This window comes from Medicago sativa, chromosome 7, assembly GCF_051527215.1.
Source record: "Medicago sativa cultivar Bolivia chromosome 7, Bolivia_mono, whole genome shotgun sequence".
In the NCBI taxonomy this organism is placed as follows: Eukaryota; Viridiplantae; Streptophyta; class Magnoliopsida; order Fabales; family Fabaceae; genus Medicago; species Medicago sativa.
Genome location: NC_140755.1, coordinates 6603965 through 6628336, shown reverse-complemented (window position 1 = coordinate 6628336; position 24372 = coordinate 6603965). Strand labels below are relative to the sequence as shown.

The 24372-nt window shown below is 35.9% G+C and overlaps 1 protein-coding gene and 1 long non-coding RNA gene across 3 annotated transcripts; one reads left to right on the top strand and one right to left on the bottom strand.

Moving 5' to 3' along the window:
- Positions 1–685: 685 nt before the first annotated feature.
- On the top strand, positions 686–13853 carry LOC146903854 (uncharacterized). 2 transcript variants are annotated; one of them, XR_015017724.1, is made up of 4 exons: positions 686–769; positions 999–1068; positions 1428–1509; positions 13734–13853. It is a non-coding gene; the product is annotated as an uncharacterized LOC146903854 (long non-coding RNA). The 2 variants fall into 2 exon arrangements; XR_015017723.1 differs by lacking the exon at positions 13734–13853 and having other exon boundaries at positions 1428–1658.
- Positions 6436–11567, bottom strand: LOC146903855 (uncharacterized). The gene is made up of 4 exons (XM_085724753.1): positions 8979–11567; positions 8258–8543; positions 7628–7687; positions 6436–7249 (listed from the first exon to the last, which is right to left on the bottom strand). The coding sequence occupies exons 1-4, from the start codon at positions 11428–11430 to the stop codon at positions 6436–6438; spliced, it is 3612 nt and encodes a 1203-aa protein (XP_085580879.1). The 5' UTR covers positions 11431–11567.
- Positions 13854–24372: the final 10519 nt, after the last annotated feature.

Sequence of the window (24372 nt, the reverse complement as noted above, 5' to 3'; positions counted from 1 at the left end):
ACTAATCATCACTCTCTTAATCGTCAATATTATTTATATTTATGTTGATGTGTCACGAGCCTATGACTTGTTTCTTTTATTTGTTAATATATTTGCATATTAAAAAATGGTTATAATTATACTGTACATTTAATTATATAATTTTTTTTATTAACGTATCTCAGCCGTATCGTATCTTGATTTTTGAAATTTTTCCGTATCGGTGCAGTATCGTATTCGTATCGTATCTCGTATCTCGTATCCGGGCTTCATTGACAACATGTATTTACAAACGAAGTGACTAACTAATATTATGTTTGTCACTTGTAATTCATTGTTTTTCATTTTAGATTTACGATAAGGAAAATATGTTAACGAATGTTTTAAGGGTATTCTTTAAGGACTTTATATATTAAATTTTTATGGATACTTGTACATTCAGTATATTAGAAATTAAAATATTAGATTAGTCAACAAAAAGAAATTAAAATATTAGACATTTTCAATGAATTCTTAAAAAGCGTCATTAGATATTTGTCAGCAAAACTCATGTGATAATTGTGTAAAAATACAATATTCACAATTCACATTTATTGTTTATAATATTATTTTCCCGTATGTGTAGAAAAGTTTGTAATACTTTATTTGAAGCATGAAGGAGGAGTATTAAAAGCAAAGATTCTGATCCAAAACAAAACAAAGTGAGGAGAGGACAGCGGTGTTTGTAGTTGTAACAAAGCGGCAATGCAAGAAGAAGAATAAGTAGAAGGAGTGTCTTTTCAGATATGTTGTGAGATGTTTTCTTTTTTGCAATTCCTTTTGAATAAATAAACAAAGTAATAATATTGAATTGAGTGATTTTCACTTGAAAATGAAATGAATTCCTTGCCGCAAGTTGCAAAAAAAACAACAAAAATATACTTTAATTAATATCTTCTTCATTTGATGATTAATTAATTAATTAAGTAATGAATGAATGAATGAATTATATATTAATCTTGTTCATTTGTTGTTTATAGCTAATAGTAGTGCATTACATACGACGAGGTTTCAATGGAACAGAGTAAGAGCTTTGTCTTCGCCCTTCAGGTAGGTACCTCACCTTCATTCAGATCTATATATTTTTATTCTAATTCAAATTACCAATTAATCAAGTGTTTGAGTTCAAGTAGTTAATTAGTTTCAATTAATATGCATTTGGGTTGGAACTGTTAAGGCCTGGAAAATTAATATATCACTCGTCTCCAGAGTTCGGCCTTGAGGTAAGTAAAGTATAGTCTAGCCATGAATCGTTCCATCCAGAAATCGAACTCAGCTTCTCCCAACTCATCTCATAATAATTGAATGACTGCATTTCCATTCTCCGAGTATACGCAGACTGGGTTTCATGTGAAAAGTTTGTAGTTTGAACAATTTCTAATATTGATCTTCATGTTATGTCTTTTCAGGAACTTAAGAATCTGAGGCCTCAACTCTATTCTGCTGCAGACTACTGTGAAAATCTTATCTCCGTAGTGATCAGAAAGAAATGTAAGATGTTTGATTCGTAATGAGATTTTTAGTTTGTTGTTTTAGAAGGCAGTCTTAGCCCCTTCTTTCAACCTTTTTTTTTTTTTTTTTTTTTTTTGGAAATAATCAAAACTATTATATCGTAACACTGCTACAAACATTTGATTTTATCGGAGCATGATGGCGATTTTCGCAATTGTACGAAATCGTTCAAGTAGTAAATTTAAAATCGGTAAGACCGAGTGTCGAACTCGAGGATCGCGTTATACTATTGAATCGTATTTGAGACTTAATTGAACAAAAAGTTACGAAGTTGGTTTTATCGCAATGATGAAAATTAAACAAAGTAAAGTGGTTCAAATTAATAAGAGAAAAGTGTTGGGGATGAGTTTTACTGGATGACTATTTCATGTTAACAACCTAATTATCGCTATTGAATCGACTCATCTAATTGCTACCGAATCCTCTATAAAATTCGTGCCCTAATTCCTTAGTGACAGAAACGTTAATTCTAAAATAAACACCTAATTCCTTAGTGAGTTTTAAGATTAAAATTAAGCATGAACGAGCAAGGATTCTCAAATGGTTCCAAGGGTTTGCATCTATTCCTAGATTACAAAGGCAAGGATTTCTTATCTCAAAGCGTTTATAAATTCCACTTCCGTTTCACAATATAAACCGTAAATCAATTTAAAGGTGATCAATCAATAAAAGCATTAAGAACCGAGATAAGAGAAACAATTCAATGAATTTCATCAATAATAAAAACTAGGTGATATGACAATCATGTTCATCTAGGTTACTCATCCCCAACAATGGAGGGTTTAGTTACACATAGCAATTAAACAAGAGAAAGGGATAAAAGAAAGATTACAAGAACAATTCATGAATGATTCTTGCTCAAAATCTCCTCCAGTGTTGCTCTAGATCTCTCCTTATGTGTTTCTATGCCTTTTTATCTCCAAAAACGTGAACCCTTTGTGAGAAACACCTCTTTTCTATTTATAAGAAGCTTAAAATCGGCCCCCGAGTGCCTAAAATCGGCCCCCGAAGGCCGAAAACTCGCGTCCTGAAAACAGCAAATCGGCGCCCGAACCAGGAGGGTCGGGGCCCGATTTTTCCAGACGCAAAGCTTCCTATTTGTGCTGTGAAATCGGCGCCCGAACCAGGAAGGTCGGGGCCCGATTTTGACTTGTGCTGGCAGCCTGAAATCTTCATTTTGAGTGCTTTTTAGCTTCAATATCTTGATGAATAACCCTAAAAATTACATTAAAAGTGTCTACAAACATGGTTACTTGTCCTCAAGGAACACACTAAAAATGAAAAAATAACAGTAAAATAACACTTACTCCACCAAGGGTCATGTCAAAAGTTCACTCCTTAGTTAGCAATTGATGAGCTAACTTGCTTGGTAACACATCCAATTCACAACTTCTCGCAACAATATTGAAACAAGGTTCACACAGTCGACATGCAAACTACTATATTACCAAGACTTGAAAAGTTTCTAAGCATCAATCAAAGTCAATATCATGCACACACTTTTAAGGACTTTTTCGGTTATAACGGGGCTTAGGTTCGAGGTGGGATAATTTGGAAAGTAGGCTTAAAAAAATGACTAGGAGTTAAGCATTATCCTACGGTTCTAAAAATTAAAAACACAGTTTATACCACAACAAAATTCAGGGGCTAGAGATCATCAACATTGAATTAAAAACAACTGATCACTTGTTGTCATTATGCATTCATTCATTTTTTTGCTTTTTTGAGCTGAATTTTTTTTAATGTTTCAGCTTATTTTTAACATGCTTTTCTCTTTTTTTTTTTTATAAGACAACACAAGATGATCTTCAATTCTCTAGTCCCCTTACCCCAAACTTAGAGTGTTGCTAGTTCCAAGAGCAACCCCAAACTTGAATTTTTGTAACATTGAAACACAAATTATGCATAACTCCAACAAAATTATTGGGACAATCCTATGGTCTCTAGGCTTGTAATGTGGTTCGTCACCGAAACAAGGGGTCTAATCCTAATGGCTCAACTTGGCTTAAACAAAGGAATAATTCAATATAAACTCAGGTTGGCTTCAAAGGCTCAAGGTACAAGCAATTTGCCTTAGTGTGCACATAATATAACCAATCAATAGCAGAGAAAAATCGCAAGCCCTAGAAATAGCATTCACATGGAAACACTCATATTTTTAAAAATTGAAAAATAAAATTTAGCTATGACCTTACAAGTTGAGGTTTCTGGAAGTTGTGACTACCTAAGAATTCCGTCCGGCCGTACACTTCCCATTGAAAGATCCCATCAAGCAACCACCTCCTTTGAACTTTTGACAAACCATTGGCAGAATCTTTGTTACTAAACTGGTACATTTCAAGAGAAGTGAGTTCATCAATAATAAACAAACGCAGATGCATCATAAAATAGGGGACTAAACCATAAGTACCAAGACATTACTCAAGTTCTACTCCATACTACAGTTCATACTAATGAAAATAACAAAACAAAACAAAAACAAATACTGAAAACGATAAAAATAGTAAATATCTGGGCTAGACAAGGTGCCCAAATCACTGATGTGCTCCGGATGACCCTCCTGGTCCTGAAGGTGGAAATGGATAGTAGAGAGGATGTGAGTCTGCACCCGGATTCCTCTCAGCTTGAATCCTAAAGTACTCCGTTCTAATTCGCTCCTCTGCTCTGAGTCCCCGCCGCCTCTCCTCAGCAAAATAGTTCTCCATCTCAAGTGGACTAGCAAACCTGTCATAAGCATTAGTCCTTGCATTAGCATCCTGACGGTAGAGCTCAGCTGCCTCATAGAAGGGCTGAGGGAATGCTGGTGGGGGCATCCTATCTCGAGAAGAAATGTCCTGAGCCCAGTTGGCCATGGCATATGTATACTCCATGAAATAGGGTGGAATACCCTGCTGCTGTATCTGAGGTGGTGGCACTTGTGGTGGAGGCACCTGTGGGATGTGATCTTGTTCCATAGCCTGATGCTCGTCTGCCTCCCTAAGCTTCCGATCATAGTTCTCCTGCTCTCTGTCAAAACCTTCTAGCACAGAGTCTGATATAGGCCTCAAAGACTTCACATATACATCAGTGGGTTCAACTGGAACCTGAGCTTCCTGACACAATCTGTTAAACAAACAACAATGCCCCAAAGTATTTTTATCAGTACCAATTAGATTCCGCAAACTATCAATCATCAACTGAGCAACATCTATCTCTTCATCAGCTATCAATGCCAACAAAATAATCACCCGGTCTCTTAACATCTCAGCTGTTGACGAAGTTTGCTCAATGACCGTCAAAATAAATGACGCCCATGCCTTGTACTTCGGTAGCAAATCGACAGTGTTAATCCTCTGAGGTCTATCCAAACTTCCTATCCACCCCTTTCCATCTCTCATAAGCCCCTCAAGCAAACTATCCCAGCCGGTGCGACCTCGAAAAGTATCATATACCTGCTTCCGATACACAACATCACACTTCTCCACATCCCTCAGCCCAAGCACTCGCTTAATATCCCTCTTCTGATAACCAACCTTCTTCCCTCTCACATAAGTTTAACCATTTTTATGAACAAATGCATTTGCCAAGAATTCTAAGGCAATGCTCGAATTACTCTCCTCGGTCACCATGTTCACAATTCCTTCCCACTTTCTAGCTTCAATTTGCCACACAAAAACAGGGTGTTTTTCTAACTTATCCATAGCAATACCCCTTTCTTTATTGAAACCCCTCTTCTTTATCAAATTATACCTTTCCTCCGCAATCTCCGAAACAAACCTTTGGTATGGTGGTTGGATGGGTGGTTGAGGTTGTGGTGGGCTAGGTGGTTGTTGAGAAGAGGTTCCGGTAGCTCTTTTACCTCTACTTCTCTTTGTGGTGGGTTCTTGGGTTTGGTTCTTATTTTTGGCCATGGTTGTTGTTGTGTTTGATAATGGGTATGTAAATTTGGGAATATGAATTTGGGGATAAAGTGAGGGTTTGATGAAATTGATGGAATTTGGGTTTAATTTGTTGGTAAAAGTTTGTGGGTTTGATTGTTGATAATGATTTGTGATGGATTTGTGGTTTTTGGAAATGATTGTTGAAGGTTAGGGGTAATGGGTAGTGGTGTTGTTGATGGAGGTTTATGAGATGGTGAGGTTAGAGATGAAGATGTGTGGGTTTGTGGTGGTAGAGAAAGGTTGAAGATGAAGTTTAAGTGTAGATTTGTGGTGTGGGTAAGTGAGAATGGTGAAGAAGAAGATGAAGGATGAAATTGGTGGTTTCTATGGAGATTTGGGCAGCATAACATTACTTGTGGAAGGTAAGAGTGAAAGAATGAAGAGTAGGCATGTTTATAGAAGGCCAAAAATCGGCCATGTAAGGGACAAAATCGGCCGCCGATTGGAGAGGGTCGGGCGCCGAAAAAAACAGTGAGCAAAGCTCACTTACCCGCAACAAATCGGGCGCCGACTAGTGATGGGTCGGGCGCCGATTTCTTTTTTTTTTTTGTGTAAAAATCGGGCGCCGATATGTATGGGTCGGGCGCCGATTTTTACAGTAACATTTATTTTATTTTTTTTTTGACAGAAAATTAAAATTTTTACCTATTCGAACTCAGTGGGTTGCCTCCCACCCAGCGTTGGTTTAACGTCCTAAGCTTGACGGTCCACTTCTCTTCCTTCAAGTGGAGTGCAGCGGAATAGACTCAGTTGGACGCTCTAACTCTCCCCCATAGTATGGTTTGAGTCTTTGGCCATTCACCTTGAAAGTTCTATTAGAGTCTGGATCCTTCACCTCAATGGCAGCGTAGGGATAAACTTTCACAATTTGAAATGGACCGGACCACCTTGATTTCAGCTTCCCAGGAAACAACCTCAACCTGGAATTAAAAAGTAAAACAAGTTGCCCTTCTCTAAACTCCCTAGTTTGAATCTTTTTGTCATGTCATTTCTTTGTTTTTTCTTTATAAATTTTGGCATTCTCGTAGGCATAGTTCCGGAATTCATCCAACTCATGGAGTTGAAGAATTCTAGACTCACCTGCTTTAAAAAGATCAAAATTAAGGAGCTTAGTTGCCCACAAAGCCTTGTGTTCGAGCTCTAAGGGCAAATGACAGGATTTTCCATAAACAATTTGAAAAGGGGACATACCTATAGGTGTTTTGAAGGCAGTCCTATATGCCCATAAGGCGTCATCAAGCTTAAGAGACCAATCCTTTCGGGACGAGTTCACAGTTTTTTCTAAAATTTGCTTGATTTGCCTATTGGACACTTCTACTTGTCCACTAGTCTGAGGATGGTAGGGTGTGGCAATCCGATGATGCACATTGTACTTTTTCCACAACGCCTCCATCTTTCGATTGAGGAAGTGGGTGCCTTCATCACTAATTAAAGCTCTAGGAACCCCAAAGCGTGAAAAAATGTTTTTCTTAAGGAAGGCAACCACTACTTGAGCATCATTGGTTTGCGTGGCAATTGCTTCTACCCACTTAGAAACGTAGTCCACTGCTACCAAAATGTACATCTTTGAGTATGAGGATGGAAATGGTCCCATGAAATCAATCCCCCACACATCAAAAATTTCCACTTCTAACACAGGATTTTGTGGCATCTCGTTTCTTTTTGAAATATTTCCCGTGCGTTGGCAGCGGTCACATTTCTTAACGTAGGTGAAAGCATCTTTAAACAGAGTAGGCCAAAACAGGCCTGACTGAAGGACCTTTGCAGCAGTCCTATCCCCACTAAAGTGTCCCCCATAGCTGGAGTCATGGCAGTGCCACAACACCTTTTCTTGTTCATCTTCGGGGACACACCTTCTCAACAACCCATCAACCCCCCTTTTATACAAAAATGGTTCATCCCACACATACAACTTGCAGTCATGTAGGAATTTCTTACGTTGTTGGGAGTTAAAGTCAAGAGGAATAATCTTACCCACCATGTAGTTCGCAAAGTCCGCGAACCACGGTACCATCGTAACAGCTAAGATGTGCTCATCAGTAAAGAGGTCCTTGATAGGCCTCTCCTCCTCTGTTTCATCCATCTTCTCCAGGTGAGAAAGATGGTCAGCCACCGTGTTCTCCGATCCTTTCTTGTCACAGATCTCTAAATCAAATTCCTGCAACAACAGTATCCACCTAAGAAGCCTTGGCTTAGATTCTTGCTTAGAAAACAAATACCTTAGTGCAGCATGGTCAGTGTAAACAATGACTTTAGACCCTAACAAGTAAGATCTAAATTTATCAAAAGCATAAACAACAGCCAGAAGTTCTTTTTCAGTGGTAGCATAGTTAAGTTGTGCTGGATTCAAAACATGGCTGGCATAATAGATAACATGCAACAACTTATCTTTTCTTTGACCAAGTACTGCCCCAACAGCTATGTCACTTGCATCACACATAATTTCAAAAGGTAGTGACCAATCAGGTGCAATGACAATAGGGGCAGTGATCAATTTTTGCTTCAAAGTATTAAAAGCATTCAGACACTCATCATTGAATTGGAAAGGAATGTCTTTGACAAGCAGGTTAGTAAGGGGTTTTGCTATTTTTGAAAAATCTTTGATAAAGCTCCTATAAAAACCTGCATGGCCTAAAAAACTTCGAATGCCTTTCTCATTAGTGGGAGGAGGAAGTTTTTCAATTACTTCAATTTTAGCTTGGTCAACCTCTATCCCCTTGTGAGAGATTCGGTGACCCCAAACAATTCCCTCTCTCACCATGAAATGGCAATTTTCCCAGTTTAAGACTAAATTAGCTTTTTGACATCTTTCCACTACAAGAGATAAATTATGCAAACAATGATCAAAAGAAGAGCCAAAGACAGAAAAATCATCCATAAAAACTTCGATATGTTTTTCAAGCATATCGGAGAATATGGACATGACACACCTTTGAAACGTGGCAGGGGCATTGCATAGCCCAAATGGCATCCTCCTGTAAGCAAATATCCCATAAGGACATGTGAAAGCAGTTTTCTCTTGATCTTCAGGTGCCACCGCAATTTGATTATAACCAGAGTACCCGTCCAAGAAACAGTAGTACTCATGACCCGCTAACCTCTCTAACATTTGATCAATGAAAGGTAGTGGGAAGTGATCTTTCCTTGTTGCGGTATTCAGCCTCCTATAGTCAATACAAACTCTCCACCCGGTGACTGTGCGTGTTGGGATCAGCTCATTCTTCTCATTTGTAACCACGATAGTCCCACCCTTTTTAGGAACAACTTGGACGGGACTCACCCACGAACTGTCCGAAATGGGATAAATGATACCAGCTTCAAGTAACTTCACCACCTCCTTTCTAATCACCTCTTTCATGGCTGGATTTAGTCTTCGTTGTGGCTGCACCACCGGCTTAAAATTGTCCTCCATCAATATTTTATGCATGCAAAAAGTAGGACTTATTCCTTTCAAATCCTCAATAGACCAACCTAGAGCACCCTTGTACATTCTAAGAACCCTTAACAACTTTTCTTCTTCAAGTTTGCTCAAGTTAGAATTAATGATGGCTGGATACTTCTCTTTCTCACCAAGGAACACATACTTCAAGTGAGAAGGTAATTGTTTGAGTTCAACTACCGGTGCTTCTTTTGATTTCTCCACAATTTCGTCTTGAGGATGAAGTTCCTCCCACCTAGTAGGGGTGCGACGGTTGTGGGATGGAGAGGCCTCCAACATAGCTAAGACTTCACCTTCTTTAGGATCCTCACTTTCTTGTGCAATTTCCGGTGGCAAGCTTAAGACTCTTTCAAGTGGTAGGGCTGGTATCTCTTTTTGGAGTTTTTCTTTCACAAAGGATTTGATCATGTCGACCCTATAGCATTTTTCTTTCTCTTCGGGGTGCTTCATAGCTTTAAGAACATTCAACTTCACCACCTCATCAAAGAATTTCAAAGTTAAAGTGTCATCTTCCATGTCAATTAAACACCTTCCGGTTTGCAAGAACGGTCTTCCGAGTATCAAAGGAATATCATCATCTTCTTCCATCTCAAGAACAACAAAATCTACCGGGAAGATGAATTTATCAACTTTCACAAGAACATCTTCAACTATGAATTGTAGAGTCATCCTTGTGTCTCTTACTCTTCCAATGCCCAACTTCTTATAAATAGACAAAGGCATCAAGCTCACACTAGCTCCCAGATCAATCAACGCCTTCTTAAAAGTTCTATCTCCAATGGTACACGGAATTGTAACACTACCAGGATCTTTTAGCTTCCTAGGGATTTTTCTTTGTAAAACAGCACTACATTGCTCGATGAGCATCACATCTTCATCATCAATTGTTCTCTTCCTTGAAAGAATGTCCTTCATGAATTTTGCATATGAAGACATTTGTTGGATAGCTTCAGCAAAAGGAATGTTGATTTGTAGCTTCTTGAACATCTCAATGAATTTTGCAAAGCACTTGTCATCTTTTTCTTTCTTCAACCTTTGAGGGTAAGGCAGCTTGATTTGTGGCTTTGGAGGCTCATCTTTCTTCTTTTCTGGCTCTTCGACAACATGAGTGTTAACGGCATCACGCACTTCAACCTCCACTTCAATTAGTTCAGGAGATGAGTCACCTTCATCATGTTTAGTTTGAGATGATAGTGATTCATCCCTCTTCATGCTTCTTGTAGTGACCATGTTCACATTTTCATGATCCCTTGGATTGATGACAGTGTTGCTTGGAAGGGTCCCTGGAGCTCTTTGTGTGAGTTGTTGAGCAATTTGCCCAACTTGAGTTTCAAGATTTTTGATTGAAGCCCTTGTATTCTTTTGAGCCTCTCTGGTTTCTTGAGCTAAGGAATTCATGTTGGTAGCCATTGCTTCAATTGCTAACTCCCAATCAGCCTTCTTTGGAGCTTGGTTTGATGGACCTCCTTGATAACCCCCTTGTTGTTGGTTTTGAGAACCACCTTGTTGATTTTTCCATGAGAAATTTGGATGGTTCCTCCAGCCTGGATTATATGTATTTGCAAAAGGGTTATTTCTAACCTGGTTCCCCTGACTGCTGAGGTAGTTCACCATTTCCACTTGGGTTGCATCCATGGGCACATCACAATGCATAGTGAAATGAGGGCCAGCACACCAATCACATTTGACAGTGTTCATTTGATTCACCGGAGCAACTTGGGGTTGAGTTAAGTTAAGTGCTGCCATTTTCTTTGACACTTCAGCAGCTACTGCATCTTGAATCTGCTTACCAGTTAATATGTTTTGAGCATTTTTGAGCTCAAGTTGATTCAGATCTATGAGTCCTCCCCTTGTACCACCATTTCTATCATACAGCTCCATCTGTTCATTGAGTGCAACAGCTTCAATGATTTTGATTATTTGAGAAGCGGTTTTGAAATTTATGGAACCACCGGAAGCTGTGTCGAGAACTTGTCTAGTAGCCAGACGTAGACCATTACAGAACATCTGCATTTGAACGGTAGTATCAAAGTTGTGCTCGGGACATGATGAGAGTAGCTTCTTGTATCTTTTATACGCCTCTCCCAAAGACTCTCCCTCTTTCTGTTGGAAGTTGGAAATGTCTTGTCGCCTTCTCACGAATAGAGCTGTAGGAAAGAATTGCTCCAAGAACTTGTCTTCCATCTCATTCCAAGTTGTTATGCTACCAGCCGGTAAGGAATCAAACCACTCATATGCATCATCAGTTAAAGTGAACGGGAACAGTCTCAATCTTCTTGCTTCCTCAGAATGCCCTTGTACCTTAGCTGTCTCACAAAGTATCACGAAACTCTTCAAGTGCTTGTTGGCATCTTCATTGTACTTCCCCGCATACTGATTCTCCTTCAGCTCCCGCAATAGACCGGGATTGATTTCAAACTTGTTCACCGTCACAGGCTGATTAGTAATGGTCAACCTGTTTCGGTTTCTGTCACGAGCCCCATAGTCACCGAGAAGTCTTTCTGCAGGTGGTGGCGGTGGTGGCCGTTGTCCCTCCGCCATCTCTTCGTCTAACTGCTCGTCCGTGTCAACCTCTACTCCGCTAGTCCCTTCCTTTTCTCGAAGTTTTCTGAGTTTTGTTTCTTTCCGGATTGCTCGGCAGTACTTTTCAACTTCTGGAATAAAGGTAAGTTCAGCTGAGGGCTGGCCTCGCATCCAAGGTTAGACAATGAGTGAGTAATAATTTTAAAAACAAAAATAAAAACAATAATTTTGTTGCAGAGCAAAAAATTTCAATTAAGAAAATAAAATTCAACAGTGATTTGGCAATCCCCGGCAACGGCGCCAAAAACTTGATGGCGATTTTCGCAAGTGTACGAAATCGTTCAAGTAGTAAATTTAAAATCGGTAAGACCGAGTGTCGAACTCGAGGATCGCGTTATACTATTGAATCGTATTTGAGACTTAATTGAACAAAAAGTTACGAAGTTGGTTTTATCGCAATGATGAAAATTAAACAAAGTAAAGTGGTTCAAATTAATAAGAGAAAAGTGTTGGGGATGAGTTTTACTGGATGACTATTTCATGTTAACAACCTAATTATCGCTATTGAATCGACTCATCTAATTGCTACCGAATCCTCTATAAAATTCGTGCCCTAATTCCTTAGTGACAGAAACGTTAATTCTAAAATAAACACCTAATTCCTTAGTGAGTTTTAAGATTAAAATTAAGCATGAACGAGCAAGGATTCTCAAATGGTTCCAAGGGTTTGCATCTATTCCTAGATTACAAAGGCAAGGATTTCTTATCTCAAAGCGTTTATAAATTCCACTTCCGTTTCACAATATAAACCGTAAATCAATTTAAAGGTGATCAATCAATAAAAGCATTAAGAACCGAGATAAGAGAAACAATTCAATGAATTTCATCAATAATAAAAACTAGGTCATATGACAATCATGTTCATCTAGGTTACTCATCCCCAACAATGGAGGGTTTAGTTACACATAGCAATTAAACAAGAGAAAAGGATAAAAGAAAGATTACAAGAACAATTCATGAATGATTCTTGCTCAAAATCTCCTCCAGTGTTGCTCTAGATCTCTCCTTATGTGTTTCTATGCCTTTTTATCTCCAAAAACGTGAACCCTTTGTGAGAAAGACCTCTTTTCTATTTATAAGAAGCTTAAAATCGGCCCCCGAGTGCCTAAAACTCGCGTCCTGAAAACAGCAAATCGGCGCCCGAACCAGGACGGTCGGGGCCCGATTTTTCCAGAAGCAAAGCTTCCTATTTGTGCTGTGAAATCGGCGCCTGTACCAGGAAGGTCGGGGCCCGATTTTGACTTGTGCTGGCAGCCTGAAATCTTCATTTTGAGTGCTTTTTAGCTTTAATATCTTGATGAATAACCCTAAAAATTACATTAAAAGTGTCTACAAACATGGTAATGACAGAGAGTCATCAGAGCACTTTGCCAGTTAATGTTATGGCTAAATTTTTCTATTGTACCACTCTTTAGGTATTTCAATAAATGTAATTTGTATGCTTTGCTTTATGTGGGTGGGACAAAATATAATTATGTGAATAAAGAAGCAGATATGTAAATTTAGAGTACTTAAACAATAGTAATTTAATTCGACGATTTCTGATGACTAAAATTTGAACAGTCTGAAGTGGTGACCAAAGAACACCAACTACCATTTGTTGTTGTTAATGTGACTTGTGGTGAGCACTGATTACCGATATCTGATATCAGCATTATTGTTTATATGCAAAAGTATTTGTTATTCTGATTCTTAAAATGTTGTCTCAATAGTGAAGCGTAAAATGGATGTTGTGGCATATCGTCATATCCTTAAAAGGACATGAACTTGTGTCCTTGAAATTTTTGTGACTAGTTATTTTAACAGCTTGTGGGAGAGATTATAAGCTCGTGCATCATCTGCTTACCGATAATTATTGTGTATTTGACCTGCATGGATTTCAGTGTACTTGACAACATGAAAGATTATGCTGCAAGAGCTCTTGTCAATGCTGTTGATCATCTTATGTTGCAGAGTTTTGGTTTTATCCCATAAGATTACCCTCACTCAAAACCCTACATTTGAAGGACATTCGTTTTCAAATTAATGGACATCTTATGTTGCTCATAGATGAATGTCCAATTCTTGAAGATCTTCAATTATATGATATATACGTCCTTGGACATTCTAGAGAAATCGGCAAAACCTTAAAAAAGTTGAACAGAACAGATATTACTGAATGTCGTTGCTGTATTCCGATGGAAACACTTTCAAATGATATGAATTGATGCATTCAATTGAAAATGAATAATGTGAATTATTTTTTTAAATTTTTTTTGTAGGATTATCGAGATTGTCACTTTCCTACGTTCCATAATTTGACTCATTTGGTGCTAAAATATAATTGGGATACAGTTCCAAAAGTGCTCCCCTATTGTCCTAAGCTTCAAAATCTTGAACTTGTTGTAATTTTTTATATTTCAAAAGTTATATTGTCATACTGATCATGTGCTACTATGTTGCCATTTCTTAAATAATTCATTTGCTGAGTCATTGCAAATAACTATTATTAAAGCACATTTAAATTGCTTACTAAGTCAAGGCTGTTACCATTTTCTTCACAACGTTAACTTTGAGCTATTATTATGCCTTTATTCTAGCATGACTAAGCAGGTACTTGCAGATATATTATAAACTTCTTTTCACGTGTGAAACATATAAGTTAAGCACTATTCTTCTCAAGTTTTGATCAGTAGCAACAAAAATTAAAACCGATACCTCACAACTTTGTTTTTCTTCTCTTCCAATTTTACTTTCCTGAGATAAACATCTTCCTGATAAAATTATTATTCTTGCTGTTCTGTAACCTCCATAACTAGGAGAAGGACCTGTTGAATCCTGGGGAGTTTGCGCACATTGAGGCGGATAAATTCCAAGGACAGTCTTCGTGACGCCTCAGGTTAATACTAACGTGATTATATAGGTTTACTTTTTAGTTTGTTTTGCAGAATCTGGTTCGTTATTATTTAAAGTTGCGGTGTTGCGGTTGCTGTCTACGCCTCAGGTACAACAATCTTGGAATTTATCTCTAGAACTGTGACCGCAAGTTAAGATTTGGGTGACTAATTTAAAAGGTACACAAGTTTCATTTAACAATTAATTGACAAACTAAATTGCCGTGAACCTCTGTCTGTTTTATATTTGCTTTGTGAGATAGAAGTATTCACGTTAATTTATTTGCCTTTCCTAAGCTTCAATTTACATTATTATAATTATTATTATGGAATCTGCTTTGTTGAAAAGCCCTTACAATAGAATTTTTAAACCAAAAATTGGACACCATATTGCTCAATATAGTTACAAAGATGGAAACAACCAAACTATCGACTCTAAATTTAATTTACAAGTTTTGACAGATGATATACATGTGAATGTTGTTTCTCATACAATATTTTCAATGAAGGAAAAACCATGGGTGGTAGACTCAGGCTCTACCTCACATATTTGTGCAAATAAAAATATGTTCACATCTTTTAAAACTATAGAGAAAGGAAGGGAACATATCATTTTAAGTGATTTGATAACAGTTGATGTTCTTGGTATAGGAAAAGTGGAGTTAAAACTCGCTTCTGGAAAAACCATTTCTTTAAGTAATGTTTTATATGTGCCTCATATGAGTCATAATTTGGTATATGTGTCTATATTGAGCAAAGCGGGTGTAACAGTCACTTTTGAATCAAACGAAGTTTTACTTTCAAAATGTGGGGGCTTTGTAGGCGAAGGATTTTATAATAATGGTTTATTTGTATTAGATATCTCTACAATTATGAATAAAAATATTTCCTCTGCATGTTTGATTGATTCATATGATATTTGGCATGCTAGATTAGGACATATTAGTTCTTCATATGTTTTTAAATTAGATCGTCTTGGTATAATTTCTCTTGGTGATAAACAACATGATAAATGTGATGTTTGTGTTGAATGTAAATTAACCAAAAAGACATGTCCATCTGTGCAACGTGAATCTAATTTGCTTGATTTAATTCATACTGATTTAGGAGATTTAAAGCAAACTCCAACAAGAGGTGGTAAATGTTATTATGTGACTTTTATAGATGATTTCTCTAGATACACTAAGGTTTATTTATTAAGGCATAAAGATGAAGCGTTTGACATGTTTTTATCTTATAAAGCTGAAGTAGAGAATCAATTAAATAAGAAAATTAAAAGAGTTAGATCTGATCGTGGTGGTGAGTATATTTCTTTCAATGAATTTTGTGAAAAAGAAGGCATTATACATGAAATAACTCCTCCTTATTCTCCTGAATCTAATGGCGTAGCTGAAAGGAAAAATAGGACTTTAAAAGAAATGATGAATTCTATGCTAGTTAGTTCTCATGCTCCTAATAATCTTTGGGGTGAAGCTTTATTGTCTGCATGTTTTTTATTAAATAGAATACCTCATAGAACTACCGGTAAGACACCATATGAACTTTGGAGAGGTCATCAACCTAACTTGAAATATTTAAGAGTGTGGGGGTGTCTTGCTAAAGTCATGTTACCTGAACCTAAGAAAAGAAAGTTAGGATCTAAAACATCTGATTGTATGTTTATAGGATATGCTCAAAATAGTGCTGCCTATAGGTTTCTTGTTTTGAAAAGTGATGTTTTAGATTGCAATACAATTATGGAAACTAAGAATGCTGAATTTTTTGAAAATATTTTTCCTTTGAAATCTAAATTTGAAGGTAGCTCTAAGCAACCTTTAGAAATTAATTTTGAAGGTCCTAATGAGGAATTAAGGAGAAGTACACGACAAAGAAAAGAGACATCCTTCGGAAGTGATTTTTATATTTATCTTGTTGATAATGAGCCTAAAAATTTTCATGAAGCTATTTCTTCTTCTGATTCAAAATTTTGGAAAGAAGCTATTAAAACCGAAATTGATTCTATTACCAAAAACAAAACTTGGATTTTAGTCGATTTACCTCCAGGATCAAAAACTATTGGTTGCAAATGGATTTTTAAAAGAAAATATAATCATGATGGGTCAATCGATAAATACAAAGCTCGTTTAGTTGCAAAAGGTTTTTCTCAAAAAGAAAACATTGATTATTTTGATACTTTTGCTCCGGTAACGAGAATTTCCTCAATTCGGATTTTAATAGCTTTAGCTTCTATTTATAAACTTGTTATACATCAAATGGATGTAAAAACTGCATTTTTAAACGGCGATTTAGAAGAGGAAATTTATATGGCTCAACCTGAAGGATGTGTAGTTTCTGGTCAAGAGAAAAAGGTGTGTAAACTCCTTAAATCTTTATATGGTTTGAAACAAGCACCAAAACAATGGCATGAAAAATTTAATGAAATTTTGATTAGTGATGGTTTCTCCTCTATTGAAGTTGATAAATGTGTTTATGTTAAATCTTTGGATGGAGAACATGTTATTATATGCTTATATGTGGATGACATGCTCATTTTTGGTACTTGCATTGATATTGTAATCAAAACTAAATCTTTTCTTTCATCTAAGTTTGATATGAAAGACATGGGCGAAGCAAGTGTTATTTTAGGAGTAAGAATCATAAGGAAGGGTGATAGTATAATACTATCCCAACAACATTATGTTGAGAAACTTCTTAAAAAGTTTGGTCATTTTGACTCTAATCCTGTGAGTACCCCTTATGATGCTAACTCTAAATTAGTGAAAAATAGAGGTGATCCTGTTAACCAGAATCAGTATTCTCAAGTAATTGGGAGCTTACTGCATCTGATGAATTTTTCTCAACCTGATATTGCATATGCAGTAGGTCGCTTGAGTAGATATACTCATAACCCGAGTCAGGATCACTGGCAGGCACTTGCTAGACTTATGAAATATTTGAAAGGTACCATGAATTATGGTATTGTATATAGTGGATTTCCCGCTGTACTAGAAGGGTATAGCGATGCTAACTGGATCTCTGATTCAGATGAGACAAAATCTACTAGTGGTTATGTATTCACACTAGGTGGTGGTGCGATTACATGGAGATCAGCTAAACAAACAATAATTGCTGGATCAACTATGGAGTCAGAGTTTGTAGCTCTAGAGTTGACTGGTAGTGAAGCTGAGTGGTTAAGAATTTTTTTGGCAAGTATTCCTTTAGGAACAAAGCCAACACCATCAGTGTCAATTCATTGTGATAGCCAATCGGCTATAGCTATTGCAAAGAATACATCTTACAATGGCAAAAATAGACATGTACGTCTGAGACATAATATAGTAAAGCAATTGCAAAAATATGGAACTATATCGATCGATTATGTGAAGTCAGAAGTGAATCTAGCTGATCCACTGACAAAGCCTCTAGGGATGAAATTAATATGTGAAACATCGAGGGGAATGAGACTTGAGCCAATTGAAAACGATAAGTAATGGTAACCCAACCTTTGTGATTGGAGATCCCATGAAGAAGGTTCAATGGGAAAAACAAGTTACTTGTTAGTTCTGTTAGCACTGAAATTTTTCGTCCCTTTCCTATGGTGTATGATATTGGATGTGAGAGTGCTAATCTATATAAAATTGATGGGTAAGCTTAAAAAGCTTTTAATGATTACCATAAGCCCTTATGGGTGGTGTGTGGTTGGAGCATGCACTAGATGGAATCACCTATATGAGTGTCAAGTGGGGCCGCTTGCATGAGACCGTGGCGGGTCTCTAGAGCACTCATGAATACCAGGCACGCGCATGGCCTAATAGCGCACAACGGCGTAACAGCATGAATTGTGGGGGTGTAATGTGATTGTGAGACCTCTAACACATAACAAGTGTCTTGGGTTCCATAGCTTGCTAAACCAATTCACTGTGTGTTAAGTCTTACTAGTCTAGGACGGGTTCCATAGCTTGCTATACTGTTCCGATGCATTACATCTACCGATGTTTACTCAGGAAAATTCTTTATTTTAACTTTTGAAATATGTGGGGGATTGTTGTAATTTTTTATATTTCAAAAGTTATATTGTCATACTGATCATGTGCTACTATGTTGCCATTTCTTAAATAATTCATTTGCTGAGTCATTGCAAATAACTATTATTAAAGCACATTTAAATTGCTTACTAAGTCAAGGCTGTTACCATTTTCTTCACAACGTTAACTTTGAGCTATTATTATGCCTTTATTCTAGCATGACTAAGCAGGTACTTGCAGATATATTATAAACTTCTTTTCACGTGTGAAACATATAAGTTAAGCACTATTCTTCTCAAGTTTTGATCAGTAGCAACAAAAATTAAAACCGATACCTCACAACTTTGTTTTTCTTCTCTTCCAATTTTACTTTCCTGAGATAAACATCTTCCTGATAAAATTATTATTCTTGCTGTTCTGTAACCTCCATAACTAGGAGAAGGACCTGTTGAATCCTGGGGAGTTTGCGCACATTGAGGCGGATAAATTCCAAGGACAGTCTTCGTGACGCCTCAGGTTAATACTAACGTGATTATATAGGTTTACTTTTTAGTTTGTTTTGCAGAATCTGGTTCGTTATTATTTAAAGTTGCGGTGTTGCGGTTGCTGTCTACACATCAGGTACAACAGAACTTTCACAGGTTTATTTGTTAAAATTAACAATCATATTTTTTTTCTTTCTTTTGTTAGCATACATGTATGTATCATTATATATCTTCTGTATTATTAACAGAAGATACAAGGCAGCATTTGGGGGGATGAGTACTTTGGATAATATCAGCAAGTAAACTGAGCCCATCCACAATTTGTGCTATGCGGGACTTTGCATTTGGAGGCATACAGAGTTATCACATTAGGTTAGCAAAATTTATTCTGAAGAATTCAAGAGTTTTAGAAACTATATCAATCTGGTGCTTCAGGAAACGGTCTAAAAATATAACGAAAATTAACCTCATGTTCAAGTGCTTCTGCAACATGTCAACTTTCAATTTATGCTGCTATGTCGGCCAGGTAAACTTTGTCTCAGATGCACAAATTAAGAAACAACTATCCTCAATTGATTTAGTTTATACTTAACATAGATTTGCTTCACTTAACAACTATCCACAAATTAAGAAACAACTATCCACAGATTAAGAAACTTTGTCTCAGATGCACAAATTAAGAAACAACTATCCACAAATTAAGAAACAAATCTTTTTGAAGATTTGCTTCACTTAACATAGATTATATGCTGCATATGGAATGAATAATCAGTTAATTTTAAAACTTGGACAGCAGTGTTGTTAATGCTATTTGTAAAACTTAGAAAGTTATGTTCTTAATCTATTTTTGTGCGAAATAGCTTATTTTTTTATTCTAATGTGCCATTCTCTCATAGCCCCTAATTGAATTTTTTTGCATTAAATTGTATATGGTGGGAGAATAGTGATTTGCTTAAATTCTACTATGATATGGCTTCTACGTACTCCGACAATAATTTGTACTAACTAGTATATCATTAAAGAATAGTGATATTTTCAAATTTTGCTATGCCAAAGTCAAATTGCGGCTATAACTGCTATTTGACAAAACTTTGTATTAAATAGGGGAGAACTAGATTACCCTCTCTTGGTTAGAGGGTATTTTACCCTTTCAACAAATCAACCAATCAAAATGCAATATACAAATGTAACATTAATGTCAAATAAATGAGTCAAATCTTTTTTTTTTATATAAAAAACTCAATTTTAATCCTAAGGTAACTTTTAATTTTTATTTAATTATATTTAGGTATACAATCTTAATTAATTTACATTATAGGGCTTGTAAGAATTAAAATTTCACATCAAATATACAATCTTAATTAATTTACACTAGATGCGGGGCCATGGTACATTTGTATGTTATGGATATGGGGGCCATGGTACATTTGTATTTAGGCCTACTTTATTTAACAAAAAATCCACTTGCTATCTATTATAATTGTCTGATCAGGCGTATAGTGTATATACGCATATATAAAAAAAATGCATGTTATTAAGAATAACATTTCTGATATATGTTAATGACTAGACGCGCAAAATTTACTTTGACATGACATATATCGAGTCTTCAAGAGAAAAATCATTTTTGCAGCAGTGAATTCTGAATTGAGTCTAATTTACTCTTCTTGACCCTTGTAATTGATATATGTTTTCTTGTAGTAAAAATCATTCTTGTTTCTGAAGTTAAAAAGTTTTAGGAGCATATAAGTCTATATGAGCAATTTCATGTACTGATAGCAGTTCCTGTTCTGGTTTAGTAGCTGGTGTTTTTATATTTTTCATATAGTTCTGTTTTTCAGTTAATTGTTATGTGTCCGAACCTCACATCTTTAAAAATGATTGGTAGACTAATAAACAAAAAGAAAGAACATTTGTATATTCCATCAAAGTCCACACATCAGAGAGCTTGAATCAATGATGCAGAGTCAATATATATGCCTTTGCATCATCAGTTGAACCATTTTCATCACAACATTCACTCAATCCAATGACTCTCACTTTACAACAAGGGAACAATTAGTAGGCTTTAACTTCTTGCATGTGCCTCTAAATTGAAGACTTTAAATTAGAAGACTCATCCAACAGAACAAAACTAGTATTAACTCCTTAGACATTTGTTGAAGAATAATACATTAAGCTAAGAGACTAGATGTGCATTGAATTAAAGCCAGATAATTTTAAAGGAAAACATTTTGAAAGCTGCAAGAAATATGGTTATCAAAATCATAATGCAAGATGACAATGCATTATAGTAATCGAAATTGTAAAATAATATAACATGGCTCTATAGTAATCGAATTCTGTTGGATTTGATCAAAGTGAGTGGATTGATATGTTGGTAATGGCATGCAAATTTGTAACAACCATTCAATTTAGCCCCTAAATATTTTGAAATAGCACGATAGGATTCTCACGATAGGTTTCAGATCATGAAACTAGGATTCAATTTGTAATCTAGGCCTAGATTACCAACGATAGGATTCTCACGATAACAACAGGATCACGATAGTGTAAATCAAATCAATAAGAAAGATAAGTCACGATACCTGATGTGATTTTGGAAACAACGGCGATTCTCACGATGTCTGGAATCAAACAGGCGGCAGCGATTCTCACGATAATTGGATTGAACAATCAAGATGGGAAGAAGAATGAAGAAGAAATTGCAGGTTATGTCTGTTCAAGGTTTTGGAATGGAACAAAATTTATGAATGTATTTGATGTGAAATTTTAATTCTTACAAGCCCTATAGTGTAAATTAATTAAGATTGTATATTTCATGTGAAATTTTAATTCTTACAAGCCCTATAATGTAAATTAATTAAGATTGTATACCTAAATATAATTAAATAAAAATTAAAAGTTACCTTAGGATTAAAATTGAGTTTTTTATTTAAAAAAAAAAAGATTTGACTCATTTATTTGACATTAATGTTATATTTGTATATTGCATTTTGATTGGTTGATTTGTTGAAAGGGTAAAATATCCTCTAAACAAGAGAGGGTAATCTAGAAAAAACCATTAAATAGTGTATCGTAAAACAATATTATTGATTTGTTTAAATTATGCTATGCTGTAGCTGCTCTTTGATAGCACTGCAATATTATTGTGGATGGGTTGCTTGCATTTCATAGCAAACATTTTAGCTATTACTTCAATTGTCTTTTCAACAAATGTATTCATCAACTCACTCTTTGTTGGAATAATAGTCTGACCCCGATCCTTTTTTTTTTTTTATAACTTACTAACTTGAGCTTCCAACTCTTTGCTTTTATTTATCGAATTCTAGATTATACTTAGTTTGGTAATTTAACAAGCTATTTCTAATTTCTCTCGGAAAGAATTTGACCCCATTCTTTTTAAAAGAAAGAATCTTAATTTAATCCTCCCAGAACTCCCATTCAGGGCCGTCTTAACAAATTCATAGGCCCCGTTTTAGTTTTATAAGGGATGCAAAAAAAAATTTAAATTATGGGCCCGAAAAAAAATTACACAAGTCATTTAAAAAAAAAATTAAAAATTACACTTTGGTGGGACTTGAACACATGACTTCTCATTCACCAAAAGCTACCTGCGCCATAGAAGCACGCTTAGCAGATTGATATTATTTGCTTTTAATACATATATAACCATTATTTAGTGTCTTAAATATTTTTAAAAAAAATTTTGGGCCCCAAAAAATTGGAGGCCCGGTGCCGTAGCCCAGCCTCGACGGGCTATGGGCCGGCCCTGCTCCCATTTGATTCCCATATTTGTCCGTGGATCTGTCTTTGTCCGAAGGGACATTCATCGTGATTCATTAACCTTCGATCTATTGGTTCCCGTATTTGATTGCCTCATTCACCGTTTCAAATCATTTGTGACTATTATGTTAGAGTTACAATCTAATGAATCAATGTCAGAACTTCATTCTATTTTTCTCTTGTTGAGGGTTTTGTCGCATGCATGTAAACACGGTATGCACGTTGATACTTTTACCACCTGGTAAAATCCTTACATTTGTTTAATGTCATGCTCGTTGATAAATATAGTTTTGTTGGCCTACTAACTGCACTTTTTGCTCAAGGTAGAGCTGATGAAGCAGTGTGTTTTGTGGTATTGTTTTGAAGTATGCTCAGAGTGGTACTCATGATGATGATGACATTCTTGTTATGATAATGACCGATCTTATAAAGGCTGGTATGCTTGGAAAGGCTGACACATATTTTAAGTTAGAAAGCAAAGAAAAAGATGTAATATAATGTGTATCTACAAAAGGTTATTGATTTATTTATTTTTTTGACAGAAAAAAAGGTTATTGATTGTTAATTGGTTGTTCAATGGATTGTATTTCTTATGCGAGCGTTATAACAATTCTACTATTTAAGAGCTTTTGAATCACAAGTTGAGATTCAAAGTTGGAGCGACAATGATGTTGTTAAGAGTTATAACTTAGTTCCTAGGATTATGTAATGGAACTTGACTAATGATGACAAAAATGAGAAAACATCCCTTCAAAAAAAAAAAGCGAAATTATATTATTTGAAAGAAAATTGTTGTAACTTTAATGTAACTTACGATGTGAGAATATATCTTACGATGACAATGAAGATCTTAATATAACTTTAAGTGTGGTTTAGGGAAGATTTTTTTTTAAATGTGTTTTGCCTCTTTTATCTGCAATAGTCAATGATTTTATCATTGATTTTCATTGGAACCTTCATATCACCAGGAAGATAACCTCATGAAGATAACCTCATGTCTAGAGGGTGCAATTTGCCTTCTATTTACAACAACTACTTATCACACTATGAGTCAACCTTTCATTTTTTTTTAACCATGCTTTTGTTGTCAATTTGTGGTCTTGGTTCGCAACCAATATCAATGCCACTATTCAATTTTAAACTATTGATGATATATGGCCCCTATATATGTGATAAAAATTGGTCACCTGGATGTAAAATAGTAATAAAATATTACCTTGTAAACCTCAAATTCTATTCTGTATTGTTTCCTTGTTGGAACCAAGTTTGATTATAAAACCGCACTCACATGTGCATTTAACATGACATAATTGACTATTCTCAAGACCCTCAAAGTTGATATTAAGCTTCCCAAAGCCCCTATTGTTAAGGAGATCGTTTGGTTCCCTCCCAATTTACATTGGACTAAAGGTCATACTGATGAAGCAGCAGTTAGAAATCCTGATCAAGCTTCTGCTAGACGCATTTTCAGAAATTCAGACGGTGGTTGCCTTGATTATTTTGTTCAGAATTCAAGTTTTGGTTCAGGTCTTTTTGCAGAGTTATCAATGGCTATGATGGAAATAGAAATAGCTAACTATAAAGGATGTAGTAACCTTTGGTTGGAAACAGATTCAAAGCTAGTTTTGACGACTTTTTCTAATATTTACCTGCGCTGGTTCATTGACCTCAAAGAAACAGATGGTTGAACTGCCTATATTTAACTCTTAACTTGCCGTTTTTGGTCTCCCATGTATATAGATATGGTAACTC